This window comes from Leptonychotes weddellii, chromosome 14 (genome assembly GCF_054177405.1).
Source record: "Leptonychotes weddellii isolate Sample4059 chromosome 14, ASM5417740v2, whole genome shotgun sequence".
Taxonomy (NCBI): Eukaryota; Metazoa; Chordata; class Mammalia; order Carnivora; family Phocidae; genus Leptonychotes; species Leptonychotes weddellii.
Window position 1 is genome coordinate 10,901,849 of NC_138382.1, and position 24,468 is coordinate 10,926,316.

Below are 24,468 nucleotides of genomic sequence, written 5' to 3' on the forward strand. Positions count from 1 at the left end.
TTACCCAATAAGCAAGATAAAAACAGAAAAGATTCTTTAAACATTGAGAGTGATAGGGGCATATCAAGGAGTTCGAGAATTGTTATAACCAAGCCATTTAAGTACTTTTATCTTATTTTTATTTTTGATTTTTAAATTCAAGTATAATTAACCTGGTTTTAAGTTAGTTTCAGGTGTACAATATCATGATTCAGCAATTCTATACATGACTCAGTGCTCATCACAGTAAGTGATCCCTCTCACCTGTTTCACCCATCTCCCCACCCCCCTCCCCTCTGGTGACCACCAGTTTGTTCTCTATACCATTAAAGGAATATTTGAAAGGCTCCAAGGGCCTGGGTGCCAGATGGAGGGTCTGGTGTGTCCTGAAGCTGCCTCTCTCCCTGTTGTGAGTGGCTCCTGGTCATGCAGGAAGCTTCCCTCTGCCTCCCATCTCATTTCTGCCATCTTCCCTAGCTGTCAGCAACTCCTGAGCATCCAGTGACCCAGTGGATCTCCCTGTTAGCAGCATCTTCCCACAACTGCACTGACTTTCATGCCAAGTTCAAAATGTCCTTTACGGGACATCTGTTGGACTTTATATACGTTTCTCCTAGATTGGGAGGTCACTGAGGGCATATTCAGACATGCCACAATGGGGAAAAATACCTTGGTGGGCCAAGTGTCTATGACCATGGTCTCCAAAATACCTTTCAGCCTAGATCCAGTAGTCTAGAAAAGGTCCCGTCTTCTACCTCAGACTTATTCCCACTTCCCACAGCTTGGCCAAAGAACCATCATTGTTCATATGTTCAGCCATTCAACTCATCACTCGTTTGTTTTGTAATTCATTTATGTGTTCACTCATGTATCTGGTAAATGTTGACTGGCTCACAAGTGGAATGTACAATTTCTCACCCCCCTCCCCAACACCCAGCAGAATATTTCTAGGATCCACATTTGAGAAACAAAATCTCAGAGTCATCTTCCATGTTCCCCTTTCCATTGGGCCGTGTCTATCCTCACCCTATTGTGTGTGTCCTACTTGATTTCTCCTGCTGCATTTAACTCCATCCATGGCCTTTTTACCCCATCAGCAAGTCCTGCCCCTCTTCCACTTTGGCTTCTATCATTTCCCCTTCCGGGTCATCTTTACCTCTCACCTAGATCAAATTGTCTGGACTTGCCCTGTCCTTTTATGACATGTTGACATACCTGTAGCCATATTGAATTACTTACCTGTTTTCTGGTGCTTTCTTGTCTCTTCATCCCATTGTGACTTTTTTTTGATCATGCTATACTTTTTGCCTGTAATCCTTCCACCTCTCCCCCTTTTCTGCCTTTCAAAATCCCACTCATCCTTTAAGGCTGAGATATTTGAGCTCAAAAGTCTGTCACCCCTCCTGAGAACTCCCCCGCCCCAAACTTTCCTTCAACCCTGCTCTCCAGTTATTGCAAATTTGATTGCATATTTCAAAAAGCACACTCTGTGCTCCAGAAGGCTTTGTTTATGTAATTTATTCCTGGTGCCTTGAAAACTCTGATTTGTATAGTGACATATCTGTTTTGGTTGGACTGGGAGCTCGCTGAGGTCAGAGACTGTCTATTCATTTATTTCCTGATTCATTCCACATGCAGGCACTGAACTAGGCACCAGACACTGCGTGAAGGTGCTCGTGGTTTATCTGGAGAGACAAACAAGTCAACCTACCACCATCAAGTAGGGTGACAATTGACGGAGGATACATGTAAGGCTTGACACATGGTCAAGAAAGGAGAGTTTATTATGGTGAATTAGAGAAGGCTTCCTGCAGGTAGAGCTGGTTGAGTTCTGACTTGAAGGATATATTGCCTTATTTCATTAATTCTGAGTACACATTGTCCCCCCACATTTTGAAACCAGAATGTGTCTTTTGATCATGTATACATATAATGTGGCAGTGTTGCTTTTCCACCCCCAACACCGATATTAATTTGGCAGTGTGTCTTATGGTCTGTGGCAGCTTAGTATTAAGATAGGGTACTTAGATTCTTGTGGTTGCACATAACAGATACCAACCTGATTTTAAATAAAAGTGTGTGTATGGGAGGTGTGTGAGTTCCCTATTGCTGCTCTAAGAAATCACCACAAATGCAGCGGCTTCCAACAACACAAATTTATTCTCTTACAGTTCTGGAGATCAGAAGTAAAAATGAGTCTTGAGGGGCTAAGATCGAGATGTCAGCAGGTCTGGTTCCTTCTAGAGACCAGGTGAGGAATCCATTCCTTGTCTTCTTCAGCTTCTAGAGGCTGCCTGCATTCATTCCTCAGCACCTGGTCCCTTCCCTCATCTTCAGCATAAATCACTTCAATCTTTTCTTCCCTTGTCACAACACCTGCTCTCTGACTCTGACCCCCCTCCTCCCTCTTATAAAGACCTTTGTAATTACATTGGGTGTACCTGGATAATCCAAGATTATCTGCCTATCTCAACAACCTTAATTTATCACATCTGCAAAGTCTCTTTTGCCATATATGGTAGCAGGTCCTGGGGGTGAGGATGTGGGCATCTTTGGGAGGTCATTACTTAGCTTACAACATGGGGTATTTATTTAAAGGATACTGATATGCTTTTAAACCCCAATGACGGGACTATGGTTATGTCTCAGAAGGAGTCTAGAATTTCTGTTTCCCGTATCTGCTCCTATCTCTGTGTCTATATTCCTTTCTCATGGCAGACTGATTTTCTCTGCAACTCAGCTATCTGCAGGAATCTGATTGTCAAGAATTCCTGAGCCTGTAAGTTATGGTTTCACTATCCAGAGACTGCCACCCCCATTTTTGTTCCAAATTCCTAAGGAAAAAGCTCTGACTGGCACTCTTGGGTCCATGTTACCCTTTGCCAAAGATCTAGCCAAAACTGTGGTGGTAGGCAAAGGGTACAGCTCTTCCACAATGTACAAAATGGCTGCCAGCAAGGAAGCATCTCAAGGGATGCTCAGCTCGGTATACACTAGAACACAGTCTTCCATAAAGGATGACTAGTTGTTCACCAGGGAATTGAGTAAGAGGGTGACATTTCAAATAGAATGTGCTGGCACTCGGTCAAGTGTTTTTCCAAGAGTGAGTCTCCATGAAATATTTGCTGAATTAGGTTGAGTTGTAAAACTTCTTCAGTGTCTTCATCCGTGGAGTTTTATTACCTCTTGCCTGGAATCCTGTAGTCAGTCCCACGGCACTTCTCCCTCCCCGGCCAGGTCACATTTTTGCCCAGAATTCTTTAGTCACTTTGAGAATAAAGTCCAAACTCCAATCTGGATTCATGTGTAAAATGATGAGCACTCCCCCGCCCCCGCATCTGGGACAGGAGAATAATAATGCTGATTTCATAGATGTGTTGAGAAGATGAAGTGGATATAAAGGATTGTGATACTTTCCCATGAATCTCCAGTGTGAGTCCTCTGACCTGATCAGGTTGGCTTCTAACTGTTTTCCAAGCAGGCCTTAATTATTCTCGTGGCTACAGCTTTGTTTTCCTACAGCCTTGGAAATAAACGCCCGCTTCTCACCTCCTGTCTTCCCCAGCCCCGTCTATTCCGTTAGGCCCTGCTAGGCTACAGATGTTCATTCTTTACTCTTACCTGAAAAGCAACTCTTGTTTGTTCTATGCAGTCTCAGAGCAGATTATGTAGTCCAGGTTCCTCCCCAAATGTGGGAAACCATCCACACACTGCCTTCCTGGCGGCCATTTTGCTTCCACGTGAACACTTTCAGTGTTGATGAGCTAAATTTGGGCCGCTCATCCCGATTTCTTCAACAGCTCTAATTAAATAACTACACCATGTAATTATCTTTTTAGTCATGACAGTCTTGCCCTTTTAATAAAATTTTCAGTTCTTCCAGGGGAACAAAGTAGCTGCTCAAAAGACATTGGTTGTATTTCTGCCTAAAATGACAATTTCACGACATTAGTAGTTAAACTATTGCTACCACTTTTCTTTTCTTTCAAATTTACCATTCCTTGGAGGAGACATGTTGCCTTTCCAGGGCTTGTGATTATTGTGATGATGTCTAGAACAGATGTCTGAGCAGAAAGAAGGCAAAGGTGTCTGTTGATCCTCGAACCAACTTTTCTTGGGCCACTTTAGATTATTCTTCAACAGTATTTGAATTTTTGGAAAAAAAAAAAGAACTTCTGCAACACAACTTCTACTCCTTCCTCTGTATTCTTTCAATCTTTACTATTCACATACGAATATATCCACATCTATATCCCTGGTTTAATTTTGACAAAAATTGGGATTAGACCCTATAAGTTGCTCTGCATTTCCTTTTAACAAGACTTGACAAGCAGAGAAAGACAATTATCATATGGTTTCACTTATATGTGGAATATAAGCAATAGCACGGAGGACCATAGGGGTGGGGAGGGAAAACTGAAGGGGGAGAAATCAGAGAGGGAGATGAACCACGAGAGACTACGGACTCTGGGGAAACAAACTGAGGGTTTCAGAGGGGAGGGGTGTGGGAGGGATGGGGCAGCCAAGTGATGGGTATTGAGGAGGGCACGTGTTGTGATGAGCACTGGGTGTTATACGCAACTAATTAATTGTTGAACGTTGCATCAAAAACTAATGCTGTACTATACAGTGGCTAACTGAACATAATAGAAAAATAAAAAAAAAATAAAAAGACTTGACAATATACCAATGGCACCTTCTCATGTCAATATACAAAGATTTAATTATTGTTAATGGCTCCATGGTATGACACAATTGGTCTATTTTTTTCTCCTACTGATCAGTACATATATTGTTTCCAACTGATTCCTGAATTCTAATTTCTCTACTTTGAAAGATATTAAAAAGATAAATGACCACCACACCCTTACTCATAAATTCACCTAGTATTAAGGGTTGAATTTTGTCTCCCCCACTGTTTCTATGTTGAAATCCTAGCCCCTTGAACCTCAGAATGTGAACTTTGGTTAATAGGGTCATGCCAGATATAACTAGTTCAGATGAGATTGCACTGGAATAGAGTGAGTGCCATAAAAGAGTAAATTTGGACACAGCACACAGGGAGAGTGTGTGATGCTTCTATAAGCCAAGGAATGCCAAAGATTGCCAGAAAATCACCAGAAGCTAGGAGAGAGGCATTGAATAGATTCTCACAGCCCTCAGAAGGAACCAACCCTGCCAACACTTTGATCTTGGACTTCTGGCTTCCAGAACTATAAGACAAAAAATTTCTGTTATGTAAGCCACCTAATCTGTGGTATTTTTTTTTAAGGTAGCCCTAGCAAACTAAACTAGTCTTCAGTAAAATTGGTGTTTAGTGCATGAGATGAAGAATACTGGTGCAACGGTTCATGATTTTGAGTAAAGGCCTTTCTAGTGTGACTGTATTGTGTCATAAGATAATGACAATGATATGGCACAAGGCTTCTGAGAGATACTGAAACTATAAGTAGTGTGGCGATTGTTGGGCAGAGACCAAGGTAACAACCAGAGATCAGGGGAGGGGAAAAAAAGGAGTAATTCCTGAGAACTTTCCACTGTTAAGGATGTGTAATCTAGGCCTTTATACAACAAGCCATGTTCTGGCTCTTAATCAAATAGGGTAATGTCAACAAGTAAGTAATGACAAATTACTTTTAAATCTAAATTAACTTTTAAACTTAGCCCTAGAGAATTAATCTTTTTCAACCTTCCTCAATCTCTCCTTCAAGGAAGCTCTATGCAGCTCTAAATCTGAGATTTTGATAGCAAAGGATGGTGGGCCTGATTTTCCAAGAAATCTGAGGGCACGTGGTTGAAGATTGTGTGTTACATAAATGTGCATATTTATAAACATGATAAATTCCTATGCCAGCCATTCCATTTTCAAAAAATTGACTAGACAGAGCCAATGGGAAAGGTACAGATGAAGAGATTAGTTGGAGCAAAGCCTCATTCACAAAACTGGGGTCGATGCTGGAGATTCCATGGAGCTGCCTGGAAGTTCTAACCAGGATGAAGCACTGTAACATTTGAAGGCTGGTCAAATTAGCGTTCCCCTTACCTGAAGTTCCTCCTTGTGTCTTATTAAACCCTCCCTGTTCTTTAGACACATCCCAGGGTAGCCTTTTCCACAGGCTACCAGTTTGCAACTTCTGCTCTGCAAGTTAACTGATGGAGCTGTAGGCAATTATCTCTGCATACCCCAACCCTTCTTGGCATGAAGATGATGGAGATCAAGCGATGGCAAATAAATGCACAAGGAAACCCAAGTCATGTTTTAAACTACTGAGTTTTTTTCTTTTTATTGCAAAACATTTGTTACAGAAATTTCAGAAAGTTTTTCCCATGGTATCTGCCAACTTCTGCTTCGAATTATGTATCTAAACAAACAAGCTCAAAGTGCATTGTGAATCCAATAATAGACCTTTAAAAAAGAACAATTCCTCTAAGGATTTATATATATTTATAATGTCGATAGATATGCCAACTGCGGTCTATCCATACACAAAGAAGGAAAAGATGTATATATATATTTAACAAACCCAATTTCAAAATTGTTGTATTTATAGGAATTCATTTAAAAATGATATTTGAATAATTTCCCCCGTTATAAACTATGGTTAGAATGCTTACAAATGAGAGTCTAAGTCCTAGATTATGAAATAACTATGAGTACAGTATACTGTGTGGACTGTTTTGCACAGCAGAAACAGCAATATAAACTCAAGTTAGACGCTGTAGTGACAAGAAGCAGATAAGCCTTGATACAATGCTATGGTACTCTTCTTCCATATGTCCCTCACAAAGATCCTGCCTTTGGGTCCAGAAAGATGCAGCTAGCAAATACACATGCATCTCTCACTCGGGAGAGCAGGAATAACCCTGAATAGGGTGAGTTCCTCTCCGCCCCCACCTCCGTTCTCGGTGTATTTCTTCTATACACTCACTAAGTCAGGATCAAGAACATGATCCTGGTTGGCCCTAAATCAGAGGTCCCAAACTATTGCTATTGGGACTGAATGCTGTTGGCAGACATGTTTGTTTGGCTAGCAGAGTGTTTACAAATCAGAATGTGAATGTTTTTGTCATGGGACACGTGTTCTCTCATGCCCTACAAACACTACTTCTTCCTGTTGTCTTTCCTGAGTCCAGTGGGCACATTTGTGTCCTGGATCCAGCCCCTGCATGTACTTGAGCTTGCAGCCCCCCCATCTAGATGCAGATGGATGGTTCTTATGATACGTGGGGAGCTGGGGGGAAGACATGAGGGACTCTCTTGGGGTTCAGACAGGCAAAGAATTGGACAGGGCCGACACAAACACCAGCTGAGTTTGGGGTAAGGGGTAGAGTGCGGGGAGGGAGGAGCCTAGGTTAGTGGGAAGACGAGGGCTGGACAAAGTCTGAAAGCTTGACTTTTTCCAAGGGGCCACTGTTTCAGATTACTGAGCCAGGCTCCGTGGGGTACTGAGGTCATAGGACCAAGGGTCTGTGGGTCTGGCAAAAGGCATGTTGTGCTGGGTTAAGAGAAAGGAAGAAAGTTAAGGGGGTGAAGAAGGCTGCACATCCAGGTGCAGAGCTGAACTTCCCTCTGTGACCCAATGCTCTGGGCAGCCTGCCTGTTCCTGAGGAACGCCTGGGTCAAGGTTGGTCCCGATGCTCTGCAGATAGCCCATGGACTTGTGGCCCTACGTGCCCTTTTCACTTCCCAGCACATAAACACTGTGCAAACAGGCAAGGGGCTGAGGCCTAAGGGGGCTGGTGGACGAGAGAACTTAGCGAAGGGAAAATTCACCTCACTCTTACTGCCAGGTGGATTACGTGGCCACCAAAATCCTTTCTTGGACGGACATATAGAAATCGTCGTGTCTTGATGTCATTCGCAGCGACCAGTACAAGGAACTCATCAGAGAAAAGGTAACAAAATGATCTTCTCAAGTGAATTAAAAAAGAAAAGGAAAAAAAACCTTGTTTTCCTTAAATCAGAACCAAGCCCTGCTTTGGTTGACTCTGATCTGGGGAAAGAGAATGTTTGACACGGAAAGGGAAGAGAAAGCTTAGGCCAGCACAGGCTGAGAGAAGTTTTCTCTCCAGGTTGGAAGAGTAGTCACTTATAAGACTCTGCAAAGTGGCTCCTCTCTTTTCCAAATGTTGAATGAATGGCTTCTGATAATGACATGGTGGTTTCTTTAAAGGGCAAGCTCTTCAGAGTCACCCAGTTCTTGATCAGACCCCCAGTCACCCACCCCTCCCTCTCCCCCGGACCAGGCTCACACACAAGGTAGAAAAGCCACCAGGTAGGAGGGAAGTCACGTGCATCATTGGGCCACTCATTCATAATGATCTGTGGCTTTCTGCACTGTCCGAATGGACTTCTCACTCTCCTCTCTGGTTTTGCAATTTGCACCCAGTGGCCCTAAAGAATCAGAAACGTGTCTTTCCTATATTACAGCTGCACCAACACCTGCATGGGTGTTAGCCAGTCATCTCTGGGTCCCCTAGCTACACACCCTGTGGTTAATACTTTATTTCATATTATTTGGTCGGAGCTTAAAAAAAGATTAAAAAAAACCCCTCGGTTATTTTTTAGTTTTTAATTTTTAAAAATCGAACATAATCCCCAAACAGTGTAAGAAGCCCAATGACGTGAGCGAATTCCTAGCTGGGTTAAGTGTTACAGCAGGCAATAGTCAAATGTTAAGTGCCTTTAAAAAGTCAAAAGAAACGCATAAAGCAGTGCATGCATTTTGTTGCCACGAAATTAAGACTGGATTTGGAGAGGGATTACTTCGTTTAAGTTACATTGCTATTGTTAAAGAATAGTGAGTCATAATGCAATATCTAGAACATATATAACCACCTACACAGTAGCATCACTTTATCTAGAAACAAACATATCAGCGTTACTAAAGGAACATATTTATAAAATACTGTACACTGCTTCTGCAGGGGGTTAGCAGATGTAAACAAACAGCTAATTCAACTGGAGTTTAAAATATTATTTTAAGTTCATTTGTCAGAGAGTCTTTTGCATCACATGCCAGTTCGTCTTTCGCAAAACACAACTCGCCTACCATGGCTCACGGGGCTGGTTAGAGGATGTACATCGGCTTATACAGGTATTTCCTCATGGGCTAGAGGACTGTGAAAGCCATAAAGCAGATCGGGAACAAAAGTGCTCATTTTGCGAGGATGCTGAATAACATGGAATTGGGAACATACTTAATCCTTGCAACATGTGCTTCTTTATTGAATGTTACAGATTGGTCAATGATTATAAAGCTATCCTGTAACGTTCATTAATACAACCACATGCTACAACTATGCTGGGTGAAACATGGGTTACATGTATGTGTACATGTGTTTTATAATACAGCATTGCTCGACACATCGAATGGTACAGTCTATAGATAGCACATGATGGATGACTGGAGAATATTGATTACCAAGATAGAAGTTAAACAGCCCAAACATTCGGGAAGATTAGACTGTATAGCCCCAGAAAGTCGAATTAATGTCCTATCCAGTTATCTACCATAATATTATCTATAGAAACCATCTTTTAGAATATATTTGAAACATTTAGAAGAAACACACTGTGTGTTTTTACAAGTATATTTTTCCCATTGGATTATTCATATATATATGTGTGTGTGTGTGTGTGTGTGTATATATATATTTATATATTTTTTTTAAGGGGGACTTTCAAAGTGCTAAATATATATCCTAGACCTGGAAGCTTAGACTTAAAAGGAAAGCCAGTTCTGGTAAAGTGCTGTATTCTGCCTGCTAATACGCCTTCTGGCTTGGAGAAATATACGAACTAGCCATGACAACTGTGTCCAAGATTTCCAGCTCCTCATTCAAATCCATCCAGGAGGAAGTTTCTAACTATAAGTATGTGGGTCAATCAGGGAATTTCCATGGCCATTTTCATAAAACACCCTTGATTTTTTTTTTTCCAAAAGGAACAAGCGACTTAGAACGAATCATTATGTATAGTAGCATGTAAAAATTGGCACCTCAGAAGCAGATGATGGAACCAAAGCGATTACTTCTGTGAGCTCTCTATGACTTTATTTACGTTCCTCAATAATGTGCTGCTCATGAGCTGCTTAATTCACAGAGACAGGTAATTAACGTCTCCTTGATCAGGGACGGGATGGAATAAATGAGCTGAACATAAGCTTGACTGCACAAGGCCACTGAATCAAGGCCACAGTGGGGTGCAGAGAACCCAGAAATGGGAAGAAATGGGTTGAAAGAGAATACACATGTATGTGCACAGGAAAGAAATGGCTCACGAGAATTGCACGGTTTACATTTAACGTCATTTAGATTTGGCTTATATATTTTGCACACTTCACGAAAGATGTAAGAGCTTCGTTTTCCTGTACAACCAAAGAACCAGGCAGTCACAAGGTCAGGACTGGTAAGGACTGCATTTCCCTGGTCCTGTTCTGTTCTCTCCAGAAATCATGATGAATGGAAATACTTGTGCACATAATTTCTTTCCCTCACTTTCCGTCCGGTTCAGAATGGGGCCCTAGAGGTGCTGTGATGTCCTGCTCTGTGGTCAAAGAATAATGGCTTCACCTCCTCCTTGGATTCCTCTACAGACTCACTCAGAGAGCCTTCTGCCTTTTTAAATCATCAAACATTAGGATACAAGGACATCAAACTAGCAAAATATAATCTAAGGGACGAAAAGAACAAAATCCTGGTTCCAGCTCTGGTGCTGAGACTTGGCCTTCCTGAGAATCACAGAGAAATGGTCTCAAATGTAAAGTGCCTATTACAACTGTATTGATTATGAACAAACATGGTTCCTCTTCCTCATTATCAAGCAACATGGAACCAGGGGTACATGAACCCTTTCAAGTTACATTGCAACTCTGCATGTATGTATATTTTTTTTCTGGGGAGAGGGCCCAGAGCTTTCATAAGATTCTCACTGAGATGCATGACTCAAGGAAGTTTAAGGGCAACTGATTTATTCTCAGACCAAAGGCATGTTTGCTGAAAGGGAAACAGTCAATGTGGGGCTCAATAAAAAATGTAAGCATTTCTAGGGCAATTACACATGAGGGAGTCTGGTTGCTTGTGTCCGATTCACCCAAATACCAAAGAGTGAAAAGGAATTCTTTAATTCTTTATATGTGGCCTCATAACTATTTCTATATCCAAAAGGCTTGTTCAGAGGGGCAGAGGGGTTAAGAAAAAAACAAAAACAAACTTAAAGGCTAGAGCTTTTGTCCACGTTATTTACTTGATTTCACATTATGAGAAAATCTGGAGCTCACAATGACAACTCAACAGGAGAACCACATAGTATTTTGGGGGCCAAGAACATTAGGTCATTGTCCTTAAAGATTTTATTCTTTTGAAAATCAGTGATGCAAGTAGGAATCGGAAGATTTGAGGGTCTTCAAAATTTTAAAGATTTTAAGATTTAAAGATTTCTTTATTCCCCTTCAAATCCAGGTTCTGACCTAGTAGTGGACATCTGTATTAAAGAGTCCGTAATACTATCTGGTTTAGAATCACATGTCTAATTCAGATTGTACTTAGCGTAATCAACTTTGTGTGGAAGAAACCAGACTAAATAAGATGTCATTGCAGCAAGTGTTTGCGGACAGAAAACAAGCAGAGGGCAGGAAGCCAGTCATTTTGGCAACTTTAGTTTGGTACAAGGAAGAGTTAAGGTCACAGGGATTTAAAAAAAAACATAATTTCAACATCTGTCAAAAATCCAACATGACAGAGTGAACTCTTTCAATGGAACTCCTTGAATATGAAAATATCCTGATTATACCTCACGGTGATAGAAAAGAAATCTTAAGAAAGCTCTATATGCCTGTTTATATACTATATATAAACATGTCTCCATGTGAATGCATATATATGTATATAAGCAGCATATACTATAGAAGTCTTTACGTAGTTTATTTGCTTTCTACTTGAGTCTACTGTATCATTTTTATAGCTCTCTATATAAGAAAAATATTCATGGTATGCCTGCAACTGATGGCTTTGGGTTGATACCAAATTCCCAGTCAATTCTCAGGTTATTTATGATTTGAAACTTCCTTAAAAAGTACTTTGGAACATTTCCATAAAAAAGATACCAGCCCTTGAAAAACTCCAATGAAATTTATGCTGAGCTCAGATTAAACGGCAAAACTCTAGGTATGAAAATATCCACGTGGGAGCAGATCTTCATATACAAAATGGTCATGTGATGAGTGGTGTGAAGAATTTCCAGGTACATCTTGGAGAGATGTTCAGAAGACATGGTGGAGCCATGCAAATGATGACAATCACACAGCAGCATGACACATGACACGGATGGTGAGAATGTAACAGTACACCACATCTCAATTTTAGGTGACTTCTGCCCACTGCATATATTTTTTTCTTTTAGTTCACTATCACATATTCAGTGAGTGACTTGATTGATGACAGGTGAGATACAAAATAAATTAAAAAATATAAAATTATGTAATTACATTCATCCTGAGCTTGCTCGACTATACTCGAATGCCCACCGTATATAATATACCACTTGACATTTGTTTTTAGCCTCAATTCTTCTTTCATTTTGATTGCAATACAAAAAGGCATTTCTTTTCCCTTTATTTTCTTCAAGAAAGATAAACAGTTGTGGCACCAGAAGTGAATATATAAGAGACAGGTGAACTATGACTGTTACCTTGTTTTTTCTTTATACTGATCAATTACAGAAGTGTTGGCATGAGAAGGATGTGGGACGTTAGGTAGAACTGCTTGCTGCCGGCTTATACTGAATAAAAAGGATGCTCTTCATCAGTCACCAGTGATGGAGCCAATGTGAAAAGAAAACAGAATTGAAGTTTAGAATATCTCATTTGTATGCTGGCTACTTTATTTCATCTTATTTTGCAATTTAGCCCTGTATCCTAAAACTCTTGATAATGGTCAGAAATGGAAAGATGCCTCCTGGCATGGAGAGTGCTCGAAGCCCCTTCATTCCCAGAGCTCATGGCTTTCTGAAGTCACCAGACATACACATTCACCACAGCCCTTCTTCTCCCTCTCTTCCCTCCCTACCCATCAAGAGTGAACATGACTTAAAGCCCCTGTGTTTGGCACTGGGCTAGGCAAAGTGCTTTCTCAATCTGTGGCCCAGAAGTCACCTTTGAGTTAACACCTCCCAAGGCATCGCTTGTTTTGCTCAGCTAAGAATAAAGCAGGTACGTTTCAAGGAAGGGGAACAGGTGGGGTTCAGGGAGAATTTTAGGGCTGGATTCTTGAGCCTTCTGCAATGCTTATTAAGAAGGTTTAGTTGTGCTTGCTTTCAAAGCTGTGGAAGGCAGATGTTCTGGACAGTCTCCTCATGGACAGGCTGTCCCCTCGTCCCTCCGGCTTGGAGGACTTACTCCTCTGGAAGGGATTTCGCAGGCTTGCTGTATTCCGCTGCCTGTCGAGTCTGTCACTGATGGAGAAGCTCTTCCTGGTGTGTGCATATGGCACACTTGGCTCCTCTGCTGAGTAGCTGTTGGCACGCTCTATCTTGGGAACCGTGATGTTGTTGGACAGGGTTCTGTCCGAGTTATCACCCTCCTGGGAGGGTATTGTGATGGTGGCTCTCCGGCCTTTGGCCTCGTTCTCCTCGCTGTCAGAGCTGGGGTGACTCAGTTCTGCTTCTCGCTCGGGATGGCAGCAGGATGAATCCTCCACTTTGCCTCCAAGACCGCCAGGGAAGGTGGCCCTGTCAGCAATCGCTTGAGGGGCATTGACACACCTTGTGTCGATACAGTCTGTAATACTTGTGTATTCTGCTGTTTTCACCGGCGCCCCAAAATTGGCGTAGTAGCTCCTCGAAGGAGAAAACATAAAGCTATGAGATTTCACGATGGGGGCCTCTTCTAGAAGGAAGGGTGTAGTGGCTAGGTAGCGGCTGCTTTTGGAACGCTCGATGCTCTGGTACAGCGGAGGCTCGGTGTCCCAGGGGTTCTGGCATTCTGGGAGGTGGGTGTAGTCTGAAGAAAAAGATCTAGTGTCCATGGAGGTGATGTCCTCAAAGTCAATGCTCCGGCTTGGAGGTCTGTCTGTGGGAGCAAGAGTTGCATAGGCACTACTTGAAGGAGCTGTGGAAGGTGCTGGAGCCGAAAAGCCGGGCTCACCCAGCCCAAGGACGTTCATGGAATTGTCCAGAGGGTCTATATCACAGTGCAGTTCATCCATGGCAGAGACATAGATGTCTATACACGAAGACGGTCTTCTGGAGTCAGGAACGATGGCCAAGGTGTTTGCAGGGGCTGCAGGAGCTTTGGACTCTTTTGCTACCGAGTGGGAGCTAGAAGCCCGGTGTAGGCTCAGGGACCTTTCTTTAAAAAGACTCTCCAACTTTTCTATACCACCTTTGTCTTTCATATTGACTGAATAGAAAGAATGGCTTCTCATACGGGGCATTAGGGTAGGAGAAGTTGGGGACATGGTCTCCTCACCTGCAGGGTCTATACTCTCTTGGAGCTTGAAGGTGTTCCCCTCCTGGCTGTTGAAGCTGCTCTGGCGCACGATGTAGGCGGCGTCTGTGCAGTCGGACGAGGTCCGGGAGCGGATTTTGTTGGACTCAGCCCGCTCCAGACCCGTCAGGCGCTCTAGGGCTGTGGCCATGCGCCCGATGAGGTCCTCGAGCTGTGCCAGCCGGATGTCCACGGTCTGGAGCGAGGCCTTCATGCAGTGCTCTCTCTCGTTGACTTCCTCCAGCCGCATGGACATGTTCTCCACCCTGGGAGAGAAACAGAATGAGGGTCACGCAAGGCCGGGTTCCTCTCTGGAGAATCTAAATCGTTTTGAGCTGGAAGAGGCCTGAGAGATGATCTAATCCAGTGGTATTTATCTACCAAACCCCTTTCCACTCAGTAAAATTTAATGCACAATCCCAATAAACACCAAAGTTGACTAGTTCTTATTGAAGTGGAGTGGGGCCAAAGCACCTCATGACTTAGCCGGGACTTGGGGCGGGGTTTAATGAACTAACCAAGGATTAGGGCGTCGGCTTAATCAGTCACCACCAAAATGAGAATGTTGCCTTTTGATGGCTTTACTCACAAGTGCACAACAGAATTTCAGAAGGCAGCTTTTCTCGTGGCAGTGTCCACAAGACTGAGGAAGACTTGGAGTATGGACTGGGTTATTTTTACTTTGCATTTATTTATTTTTTAGAAGATTTTATTTATTTATTTACTTGACAGAGAGAGAGAGAGTGTGTGTGCAAGCAGGGGGAGCGGCAGAGGGAGAGGGAGAAGCAGGGTCCCCGCTGAGCAGGGAACTGGACTTGGGGCTTGATCTCAGGACCCTGGGATCAGGACCTGAGCCAAAGGCAGAAGCTTAACCAACTGAGCCACCCAGGTGACCCTATTTTGCATTTATATAATAATCTTTCTTTTTGTTGTTGCTGTTCACAATAATCTTTTTAAAATTTAGCGCCTCCAAAGGAATTAATACAGTCCTGTCACTGAGGCACCTGGAGGTGATCTAATTTAACCCAAGACTTTCATTAATAAAGGAAAAGCAAACATCAAGGAATTTAACCAAGTTTACATAAAGTAATTTGTGGTAAACCCTAGAGTGTGTATCAACAAGTAAATTTTGCTACTCTTCTCTCTCTTTCTCTCTGTGTCTCTCTGGATAGCTGGTCACAGATGCCTTCTTTTACAGTTATTTCTAGACGTCTTCACCCTCCCCACTGGAAATTCTCAAGGGCGTGATCTGTCTCAGATTCCTTTTTCCATTGCCATGCTGCCAGATGTCACTAACAGTTCACCTAGACAATCGTGGTTATGAACTTGATTCCAATGGTCTAGTAGGCTGCCTGGATATTTATTTACAAAGACAGAGTCCACATATTTAAAATAAAATTGTGGGGCGCTGGGGTGGCTCAGTCAGTTAAGTGACTGCCTTCAGCTCAGGTCGTGATCCCGGGGTCCTGGGATGGAGCCCCGCATCGGGCTCCCTGCTCGGCGGGAAGCCTGCTTCTCCCTCTCCCACTCCCCCTGCTGGTGTTCCCTCTCTCGCTGTGTCTCTCTCTGTCGAATAAATAAAATCTTTAAAAAAAAAAAAAAAAGAGGGGCGCCTGGGTGGCTCAGTTGGTTGAGCGACTGCCTTCGGCTCAGGTCATGATCCTGGAGTCCCGGGATCGAGTCCCGCATCGGGCTCCCTGCTCGGCAGGGAGTCTGCTTCTCCCTCTGACCCTCCTCTCTCTCAGGCTCTCTGTCTCTCATTCTCTCTGTCTCAAATAAATAAATAAATAAAATCTTAAAAAAAAATAAAAAATAAATAAAAGTAAAATAAAATAAAATTGTGCCACAGCTTTCACTTGACTGGGAAAGGAGAAACCAGAGCCAAGCTTTGCTTTGACCTTCAACTTTCACTGTGAAATGCCCCAAGGCAAATCTTTGGGAGGCTCTACAGGAGATCCATTCACAACTTTTCTGGAGAGGCTGAAGATAAAGACACTTTTCCAGTACTCCCAGTGTGCACAGTAAGGCCCCTGACGGCTGACCCTTCAAAGAAACATGCCGGCGGGTATAGAATGTGCTTTATGAACAACGGAACAATGGTGGGAATTGGAGCTGGGTCCCCCCAGCTCTTGTGATGGCGGCAATATGTTAAAAGTAGCCACACCTCCATCAGAGAAGAATACACGTTTCAGTGCCCCAAGGAGGAATAAGAGGCATGTGGTTCCCCTCTCTGAGGACCTGAAGGTCTTTTCTTTTTTTTAAGATTTTATTTATTTATTTGACAGAGAGAGAGAGAGAGAGAGCATAAACAGGGGGGAGCGGCAGAGGGAGAGGGAGAAGCAGGCCTCCCGCGGAGCAGGGAGCCCCATGCGGGACTTGATCCCAGGACTCTGGGATCCTGACCTGAGCTGAAGGCAGACGCTTAACCGACTGAGCCACCCAGGCGCCCCAGACCTTTAGGCTTTAAAAAACAAAAACAAAAACAAACAAACAAAACCACTCTTGCGGCCAGAGTGGGTGTGTGTGATTCTCTGGCCTCGGGCCACATTTCTGCCTCTATCAGCAATAGCCCTTCTACCCCCCAACTCCCTCCACCCACTCTGCTCTTTTATCTTTCAGGTTCCCTTCACCCAGCCCGAGGTCTGGACTGCCCTCATGAGCCCTGCCTTGGAGCCGTCCTCCTGATGCTCCAGAACACAGCACTTCCCAGGGTCCGGGAACATTCCGCCGCCATGCCCAGGTGTATTCCTAAAGGACTTGTAAATAGAGCAATTCTGTATCTGGCAAACGCAATGCTCTTCACCCAGCTAACGCAGCTGATTCAGGAGGAAAATACAACTTTCCCCTGTTTCAGTTCATTTTGTGGTAAAACATAGCCTGAGAAACAAACTACTTAACAATAGTAAGTTTGTGTGTCTTATAGACTCACGATTCACTTTGTCACCATGTAGTCTATGCAATTTGGTTTTGCAAGTACTGCAGTTTCATTTTTTGCAACGCAATAAGCTTTGGGCAAGTGGGTAAAATACGTCCTCATTAAAGTCAGGAGCAGGAGAGATGCATTTTTGTAGAACGAGACTTTCCCTTTTGGATGCTCTAGGCACTGGGTCCTTCTAGTTGTTTAGTGTTGGCAGAGTCAAAAAGGGCAGGATCGTTTTCTTCCTCCCTCTTCTTCCTTTCCTGGAACCTGGTATATACAAGGTTGGTATGGAAAGAGCTAAAGATACTCTTTTAGCATAACTGCCTGTGATCATGGGTCTGAACACTATAAAGTTATCTCCCTGCTCTGTGGGGAGCTCCCTCCCTGCGTCCCACCTGCCTTCAGCCCAAGGATCCAACACTGCAGAGAAAAGTAGCAGATGAGAGGTACAGCTAAGGCACCAGGAGGCAATGGAAGAGTTAGGAGCTGGTCGTGGATAGTAAACAAGACAGAAACTAAGGAGCCCAGCGGGATGGGAAGAACAGAGAGGTGGTACAAGGGGAAAGAGGGTTTTCAAGGAAAGCAAAGAGGTGCCCAGGGGGAACCTCAAGAGCAAAGGAAAGGAGCATGGCCCCGGGGAATGGAACAGTGGGAGGTGGTGGGGAAGACAGCTAGAACAGGACCAAGGAGCAATTCTTCACCAAATCTCTCCTCAGTGGGTTCTCCTGTGGGCTGAGGTGTTTTGAAATGTAAGACTTGGGCGGGGAGAGGGGGGGCCAGGGAGAGGGGGGGATGGGCTGTTTCATTCATCTTCTCCCAGATTTCTGGATGTGTTTAACCACCAAACGGTATGATCATTTAGGTCATGAATATAACTGTAGAGGTTTAATACAGGAGTTATAAAGGAAGAAAAGATCTTGGAATCAAATTTACATAGGTTTTTTTCGATAAACAGAGTGCCTCCCTTAATCTTAAAACATTTCTTTGAGAAGTGATTGTACATGGGTGTGCGTCACTGATATAAATAGGTGTGAGGGACAAGCCGAGAGTTTTGGGTCACGATTGCAGTCACTAGTTGCTGACTCTGGTCAAACCACTCAGGAGATAAAACGGAGGTAAGAATGGTAAGAATTTATTAATCAATAGGAAGTCTCAAGGAGAGAGATACAGGAAGTCACTAAGTAAGGAAAAAAAGAGGGACCATGGAAAGGAAGATGCTGTGTGGGAAGAACACTCTATTTTTCTTTCCCTTTTTCATGTTTCTGGGCTTCACAGGGCTTATTCAGCATCACTCAGGAGGCAAGCACAAGAGGGACACAACGGGGTCCTGGAAGGACGTGAGATGTCTCCTGTCCCTGGATGCCCAAGAAAGGGACAGCCAGAACCCCACCAGAGGGCACGAAATGGGTTGGTGAAAAGCCCAGGGAAGAAGACAGCCAGCCTGTAATGGCCAATATGATGAAGAAAAGGGCATTCACAAGAAGATGCCAATGACACAGAAAATTTCAGCTTCAAAATGCAATTTCTTTTTTTTTTTTTTTAAAGATTTTATTTATTTATTTGACAGAGAGAGACACAGCGAGAGAGGGAACACAAGCGGGGGCAGTGGGAGAGGGAGAAGCAGGCTCCCCGCGGAGCAGGGAGCCCGATGCGGGGCTCGATCCCAGGACCCCGGGATCATGACCTGAGCCAAAGGCAGACGCTTAACGACTGAGCCACCCAGGCGCCCCCAAAATGCAATTTCTTAAGAACTGTTATTTTCTACAAGTTCATTTTCTTTCCTGATAACCTCAAAATGTGGTTAAAGGAAATGCAGTAAAACAAAAATGAGGATTGGCAGGCCATGCCTGTTTTATTTATTTATTTATTTATTTATTTATTTATTTATTTGATAGAGAGAAAGAGAGAGAGGACGCACAAGCAGGGGGAGCAGCAGAGGGAGAGGGAAAAGCAGGCTCTCTACTGGGCAGGGAGCCCAATGTGGGACTCAATCCCAGGACCCCGGGATCATGACCTGAGCCGAAGGCAGATGCTTAACCGACTGAGCCACCCAGGCGCCCCACCATGCCTGTTTTAAATCTCAAATAAAATAAGATGACAACTGAGAGGGAGGCAAATCCTAAGAGACTCTTAACTCTAGGGAACAAACTGAGGGTCGCTGGAGGGGAGGTGGGTGGGGGGCTGGGGTAACTGGGGGATGGGCAGTAAGGAGGGCACATGATGGAATGAGCGCCGGGTGTTATATGCAACTGATGAATCACTAAATTCTACCTCTGAAACTAATAATATACTATATGTTAATTAAATTGAATTTAAATTAAAAAATATTCCCCGGAGGGCTAGCAATAGGATGGCTACAGGAGGAAGGGCAAACACAATCCCATATCACACGAACCAATCACAGGGCCTCTTGTGGGGGGACAGGGTATGCTTACACAGGTTTTCAAATGAAAGGCAATGATGCAGAACAAATAAAGCAAAGTCTTGCTTATCCACAGACTGGTATCTAATTTGTGAATTATTTAAGTCCCTTAGGGTCACCTTCCCTTCCCTTTGGGCCAGTCATCCTTCTCCTCGTCATTCTGGGAAGAAAAAGGGAGCGCAATTTAAATCCAACTCAGTCAGTGGAGATACCAAAGATCAGCACTGGAAAAAGATATGGTTGGGAGGTGGGTGAAGTTCTTTTTTGGCTTATGCCGGTTTTTGATTACTTATGAGACTCATATATCCTAAGTTATTCTTGTCGCCCTTTGTTATGAAAATTAGAAGTTGAATACACTATTAATAGTCACATGACTATTCCTTTTTTTGGATCTAGGTGAAGAGCAAAAAGGGCACAAAGCCCTTTGGCTCAGGAAAGATAATGTTAGATAAACGATGCTAGAAACAATGTATATCCTATTTGCTTAAATTGCTCCTGGAGAGAAGAAAATTCAAACTGCAACTTCTTCTGACAAGTGGAACTTGACAGGTGGGGTGATGGGGAGGATGATCTGGAAGCTGTAAGTCAGGGGTCTGAGAGCTAAACGCCTACGGGGAGGGCAGATTGAGGAGGTAGGTGAAGAAGGGAAGCCTGTGAGGACAGAAGCAGGGATTCTGTGGCAGCCGAGGACATGCCCAGGCCAGAGGCATTCAGAATGGATTTTAACAATCACTGCGAGCCTAACCCAACAGCGCTCTGTGGGCAGATGTTGCCCACGAGCCACCAGTTTGCAAACCCTGCTTTAAATGAGTTAAAGAAACCAGAAAAGAACTTGCAGCTGTGATCACCAGAAAACATAGGCAACCCTTAAAAACCAGTGGGAAAATAAAAAAGAAATGCCAGGAGACTGGAGATAGGAAAAGGTTTTTCTTATATGAGAAGTTCCTGAGTTCTAGGAACTATATGAGTTCAACGTAAATTCTAGACAGCATTATGGAATAGCTCAGTACCTTTTGAGTACTTTAAAAAGATAGGTGCAGGGGCACCTGGGTGGCTCAGTCGTTAAGCGTCTGCCTTCAGCTCAGGTCGTGATCCCAGAGTCCTGGGATCGAGCCCCACATCGGGCTCCCTGCTCCGCGGGGAAGCCTGCTTCTCCCTCTCCTACTCCCCCTGCTTGTGTTCCCTCTCTCACTATGTCTCTCTCTGTCAAATAAATAAATAAAATCTTTAAAAAAAAATAAAAAGATAGGTTCATTAACAGGAGACTTTATGGGCACAATATTCATCTTATCTTGATAATCCAGACCAATACAGTAACGCACATGCATCATGTTTTGATGGAGTACATTATGATTTTAGCAGGGAGGGTGGGCTGACACCCTGGGCTGAGGGGAGAAACGTGGATACCTAGCTGGTTATTAACCAAAGGAGAGGTGGTAGAACAGGGGCCAATGCTGTCATGGAAGCTATTTTTGGAGTCATGCCAATGTCTTGGTTCTGTCTTGAGATAAAATGAAAAAGATAAATATGTATATAAAATGGGAAAAAGAAGGATTTTTCAGAATCGATTCTTATGAGGTGTTAATGATCTCCCGAATATTGTATTGCGCTCTTTAGATACCATTTGGGTACAAAAATATGACTTAGGAATGATGCATTTAAGTTGACAATTATGGAAGTATCTTTGTATTTCTAAAAAGGTTTCTGCAAGTAAAACTTATATAAATAAGTTATGTTTTACACGCAGTGGTAGAGAGAGGAGCGTGGGGCTCGCTATGTAAAGAAACCTTTTTCCCAAGTCTTCTAGCAGGGCAGAGCCAGCTCTTAATTTTTCTGATCTCAAATCCCTGTATTGGGGCTGTCTAACATGAAGGGAGAATTATATAATACCCTATATACCATGTGTATAGTTAATTATGTAAATTAAACATATGTACCTATCCAAATGTGTGTGTATATTATCTATTATTATCTATCATTTATTATCTCTATTATCTATATATTTATTGAATGTAAATAGGACAGGTGATTTCACCTGACACTCCACTCAGAAAGGAGATGTCCTAGAGAATGCGTGAGACGGATAATATGGATCCTCTACTTCATTGGTTGATCTTTGTTCCCTGATGCACCTTGTAGTGTTTATGTTTTGTGGAGTGCAATTCTAGTGTTTAAAGATTTATTTTTTGGTACACTTGCAAATCAAAACAGAAGCAACAGAAGTAGGATGACGCCTGGGCTTAGATTCACTTCTCTGGCACCTGGGCTTGGTTGTGAACTTGTCCTGGTCCTCCAGCCCCCCGTTCCTTCAGAAAGCCAGCTCATGCGGAAGACACAGGAAGGGGGTGCCTATGATCTGTCCAGAATTTCTGGGAATTGCTCACCTAGGTCATCATCCTTGAGGGCATAGCTCTGTAACCACCCCGAGAGGAAGAGGGTCTTGGGAAAGGGGTCTCCTGGAAGTGTTTGCAGGTGGGGGGTGAGAGGCTCAGGTGAAGGTGCTATATATAGTTCCTTCCTGTTTCTATCCAGTTCCAAGGAATTGGTGACATGGTCACAACACGTTCACAGGTGCTGGTGTCTGTACGTCTCATTCCAGTGCCCCAGAGAGGTGAAGGCTTCCTTGCATCTCAACACTCCTTCCCCCTACCTTTCTTTGCTCCCAGGTCTGTAGCTTTCTGAGGTCAAAAAGCATTGCAAAGTCTCTCGTACATATGCTTTGGAAATACGTTTGAGCAATAGGCAATGTGTCCATGTAGCACAATTTTCTGGAAAACACATGGCTATATGTCCATTAATAAATAGCTTTTTCAAGGCCTCAGAATGAGAGATTTTTAGATTTATAGCTCCTCTTCCTCTGTTTGCCAGAAAATTGCTTCACATCATATCACCCTAGAATGCTCTACTGTGCAATGAGAGATGTGCATAGAATGTGTGCACAGCTTTAAACTTTGTTAATATTGGCTGAGTACCAATGGACACAATCACTCAATGGCATGTGTGTATATACCTGCTTATCTAGACTGCATTCTTTAAAGAAATGAAGAGCCAGGGACAGAAGAATGCCACTTGTGTAATTTCTACAGAGCCACTAGAGAGTGTACGAAGTGGGTGAGCAGATAAAATGTCATTTCTTGAAAACTCGAGGTCACTGACTCATATCTTAGAAGTCTAAATCATATCAACTGAAGGCATCAATATAATGCCTTTTCCCACTATTTATAATAGTGCCATCTTCATATCTCAAAGGCTTACAATTTAAAGTTACATCAATGCTTTGTAATAGTCTGCACGTTCTTTACCACAGTGGTTCCCAAATGCTGGGTTTTGAACATGCCAGCCCAGAATGAAGTTTTTATTAGTCTACAGCCAAATGAGAAAAATCAGAAAATGTAAATTCCTTTGCATTAAGCTAGATTTATTACATTTCCAGGATTCTCTTCTTTATATTTTGGGATTTTTTTTTTCTTATAGTCTTACTGGTCCACAAAACTATTTGGCCAGTGAGATCTAAAAGTATAGCACCACTGGGTAGAAGAATCTGCTTCTCTTCCTTTGCTTTTATCTTGTTCTATAAAAAGAATAAAACAAAATAATTCTGAAAAAAATCCCTCACCCGTTATTGTAACTAATTCACAAGTCTCTCGCTGCCGTTGATTCAGAAGGCACTGGACACCCATATAAACGACATACGAGGACTGTTCTACTCCTCCTGAAAAGATGCCCAGAGATCTACATGAAACACCAACGTGCTGGAGACCCTTGCATTGGGCTGAGTCTCTCATGGTTGGTGTCTGGGCTGGAACATTCCAATTTCTAGTCTGAGCCAGCAAGCCCTGTCCTAGGATCAACAATCTAGTGTCCAGGAGAGTGGGTGCTACTGCCTCCTGGAGAAGTCCAGGATCTATAAGTATGGGATTTTGGTCTGTAAATGCTTCGGACAATGTTCCATTCTCTCATAAGCTTAGACAATAAGAATAAACACAAGGGGGATCTCTGTTTTGGGGGACTGTGCAAACAAAAACAATCAATAAGGCATGCCACGACAAAAAACATCCTTGTGAGAGGCACGTGCCCATGGAACGTACCTTTCTGAAGTCACCCGTATCCTCTCATCGTTGGACGAGTTGAATCGATCATCCTTTTCTCTGAAATATTCCTCTATGCACTGTTCTTCGAAATCGTGTACTTTCTTGAGCTCATCATCAGTTATGAACAGTTCTGTGGAAAAAAAGGGAGAGATATAAGACAGGAAGGATGAGCAATGGCATCAGATCTGTGGGCCTAATGACATTCCTCATTTAATCAAGGCTAAGAAAAGGGGCTGACATTCTTTACAAAGTCGCAGGCTAAATCCAAACCCAGTTGGGCAACCTCTGTCACTGTCCTCCTCTCGTGCGTTAGACTCACTATGGAGTCCTGAAGTTGTCCTCAGTGTATCTGGTTCACTGCAGGGACTGGTTAGAATTATACATAGTGTAAGGCTGAGAAAGGAGCTAAATCAAAGAAAAAGCAGGTTACTCAAAAGTTCAGTTTCTGGTTTGTGGAGTGAGGCAGACACACACACTGAGGCTGGAAAGCCACATCCCCACATCTCCAGCCCCCTCTAAAGTTGGTAGCAGCCACAGCCATAGGACCCAGTTCGGCTCCAGAGAAAGAAG

General features: G+C 43.2%; 1 protein-coding gene across 6 annotated transcripts in view; it reads right to left on the bottom strand.

Annotated features, from left to right (window-relative positions):
* Positions 1-6,231: 6,231 nt before the first annotated feature.
* Positions 6,232-24,468, bottom strand: part of TRPM3 (transient receptor potential cation channel subfamily M member 3) — a 535,004-nt gene continuing 516,767 nt past the window's right edge. For 4 of the 6 annotated variants that reach the window (XM_081802839.1, XM_081802838.1, XM_081802837.1 and 1 more), the window contains 2 exons: positions 23,896-24,028; positions 6,232-14,731 (listed from right to left, as the gene is read on the bottom strand). In XM_081802839.1, the coding sequence (XP_081658965.1) occupies positions 13,279-14,731; positions 23,896-24,028 (1,586 nt within the window). In that variant the 3' untranslated portion in view covers positions 6,232-13,278. The remainder of the gene's footprint in view (positions 14,732-23,895; positions 24,029-24,468) is intronic. The other 2 variants (XM_081802841.1, XM_081802840.1) reach the window with 1 other exon arrangement.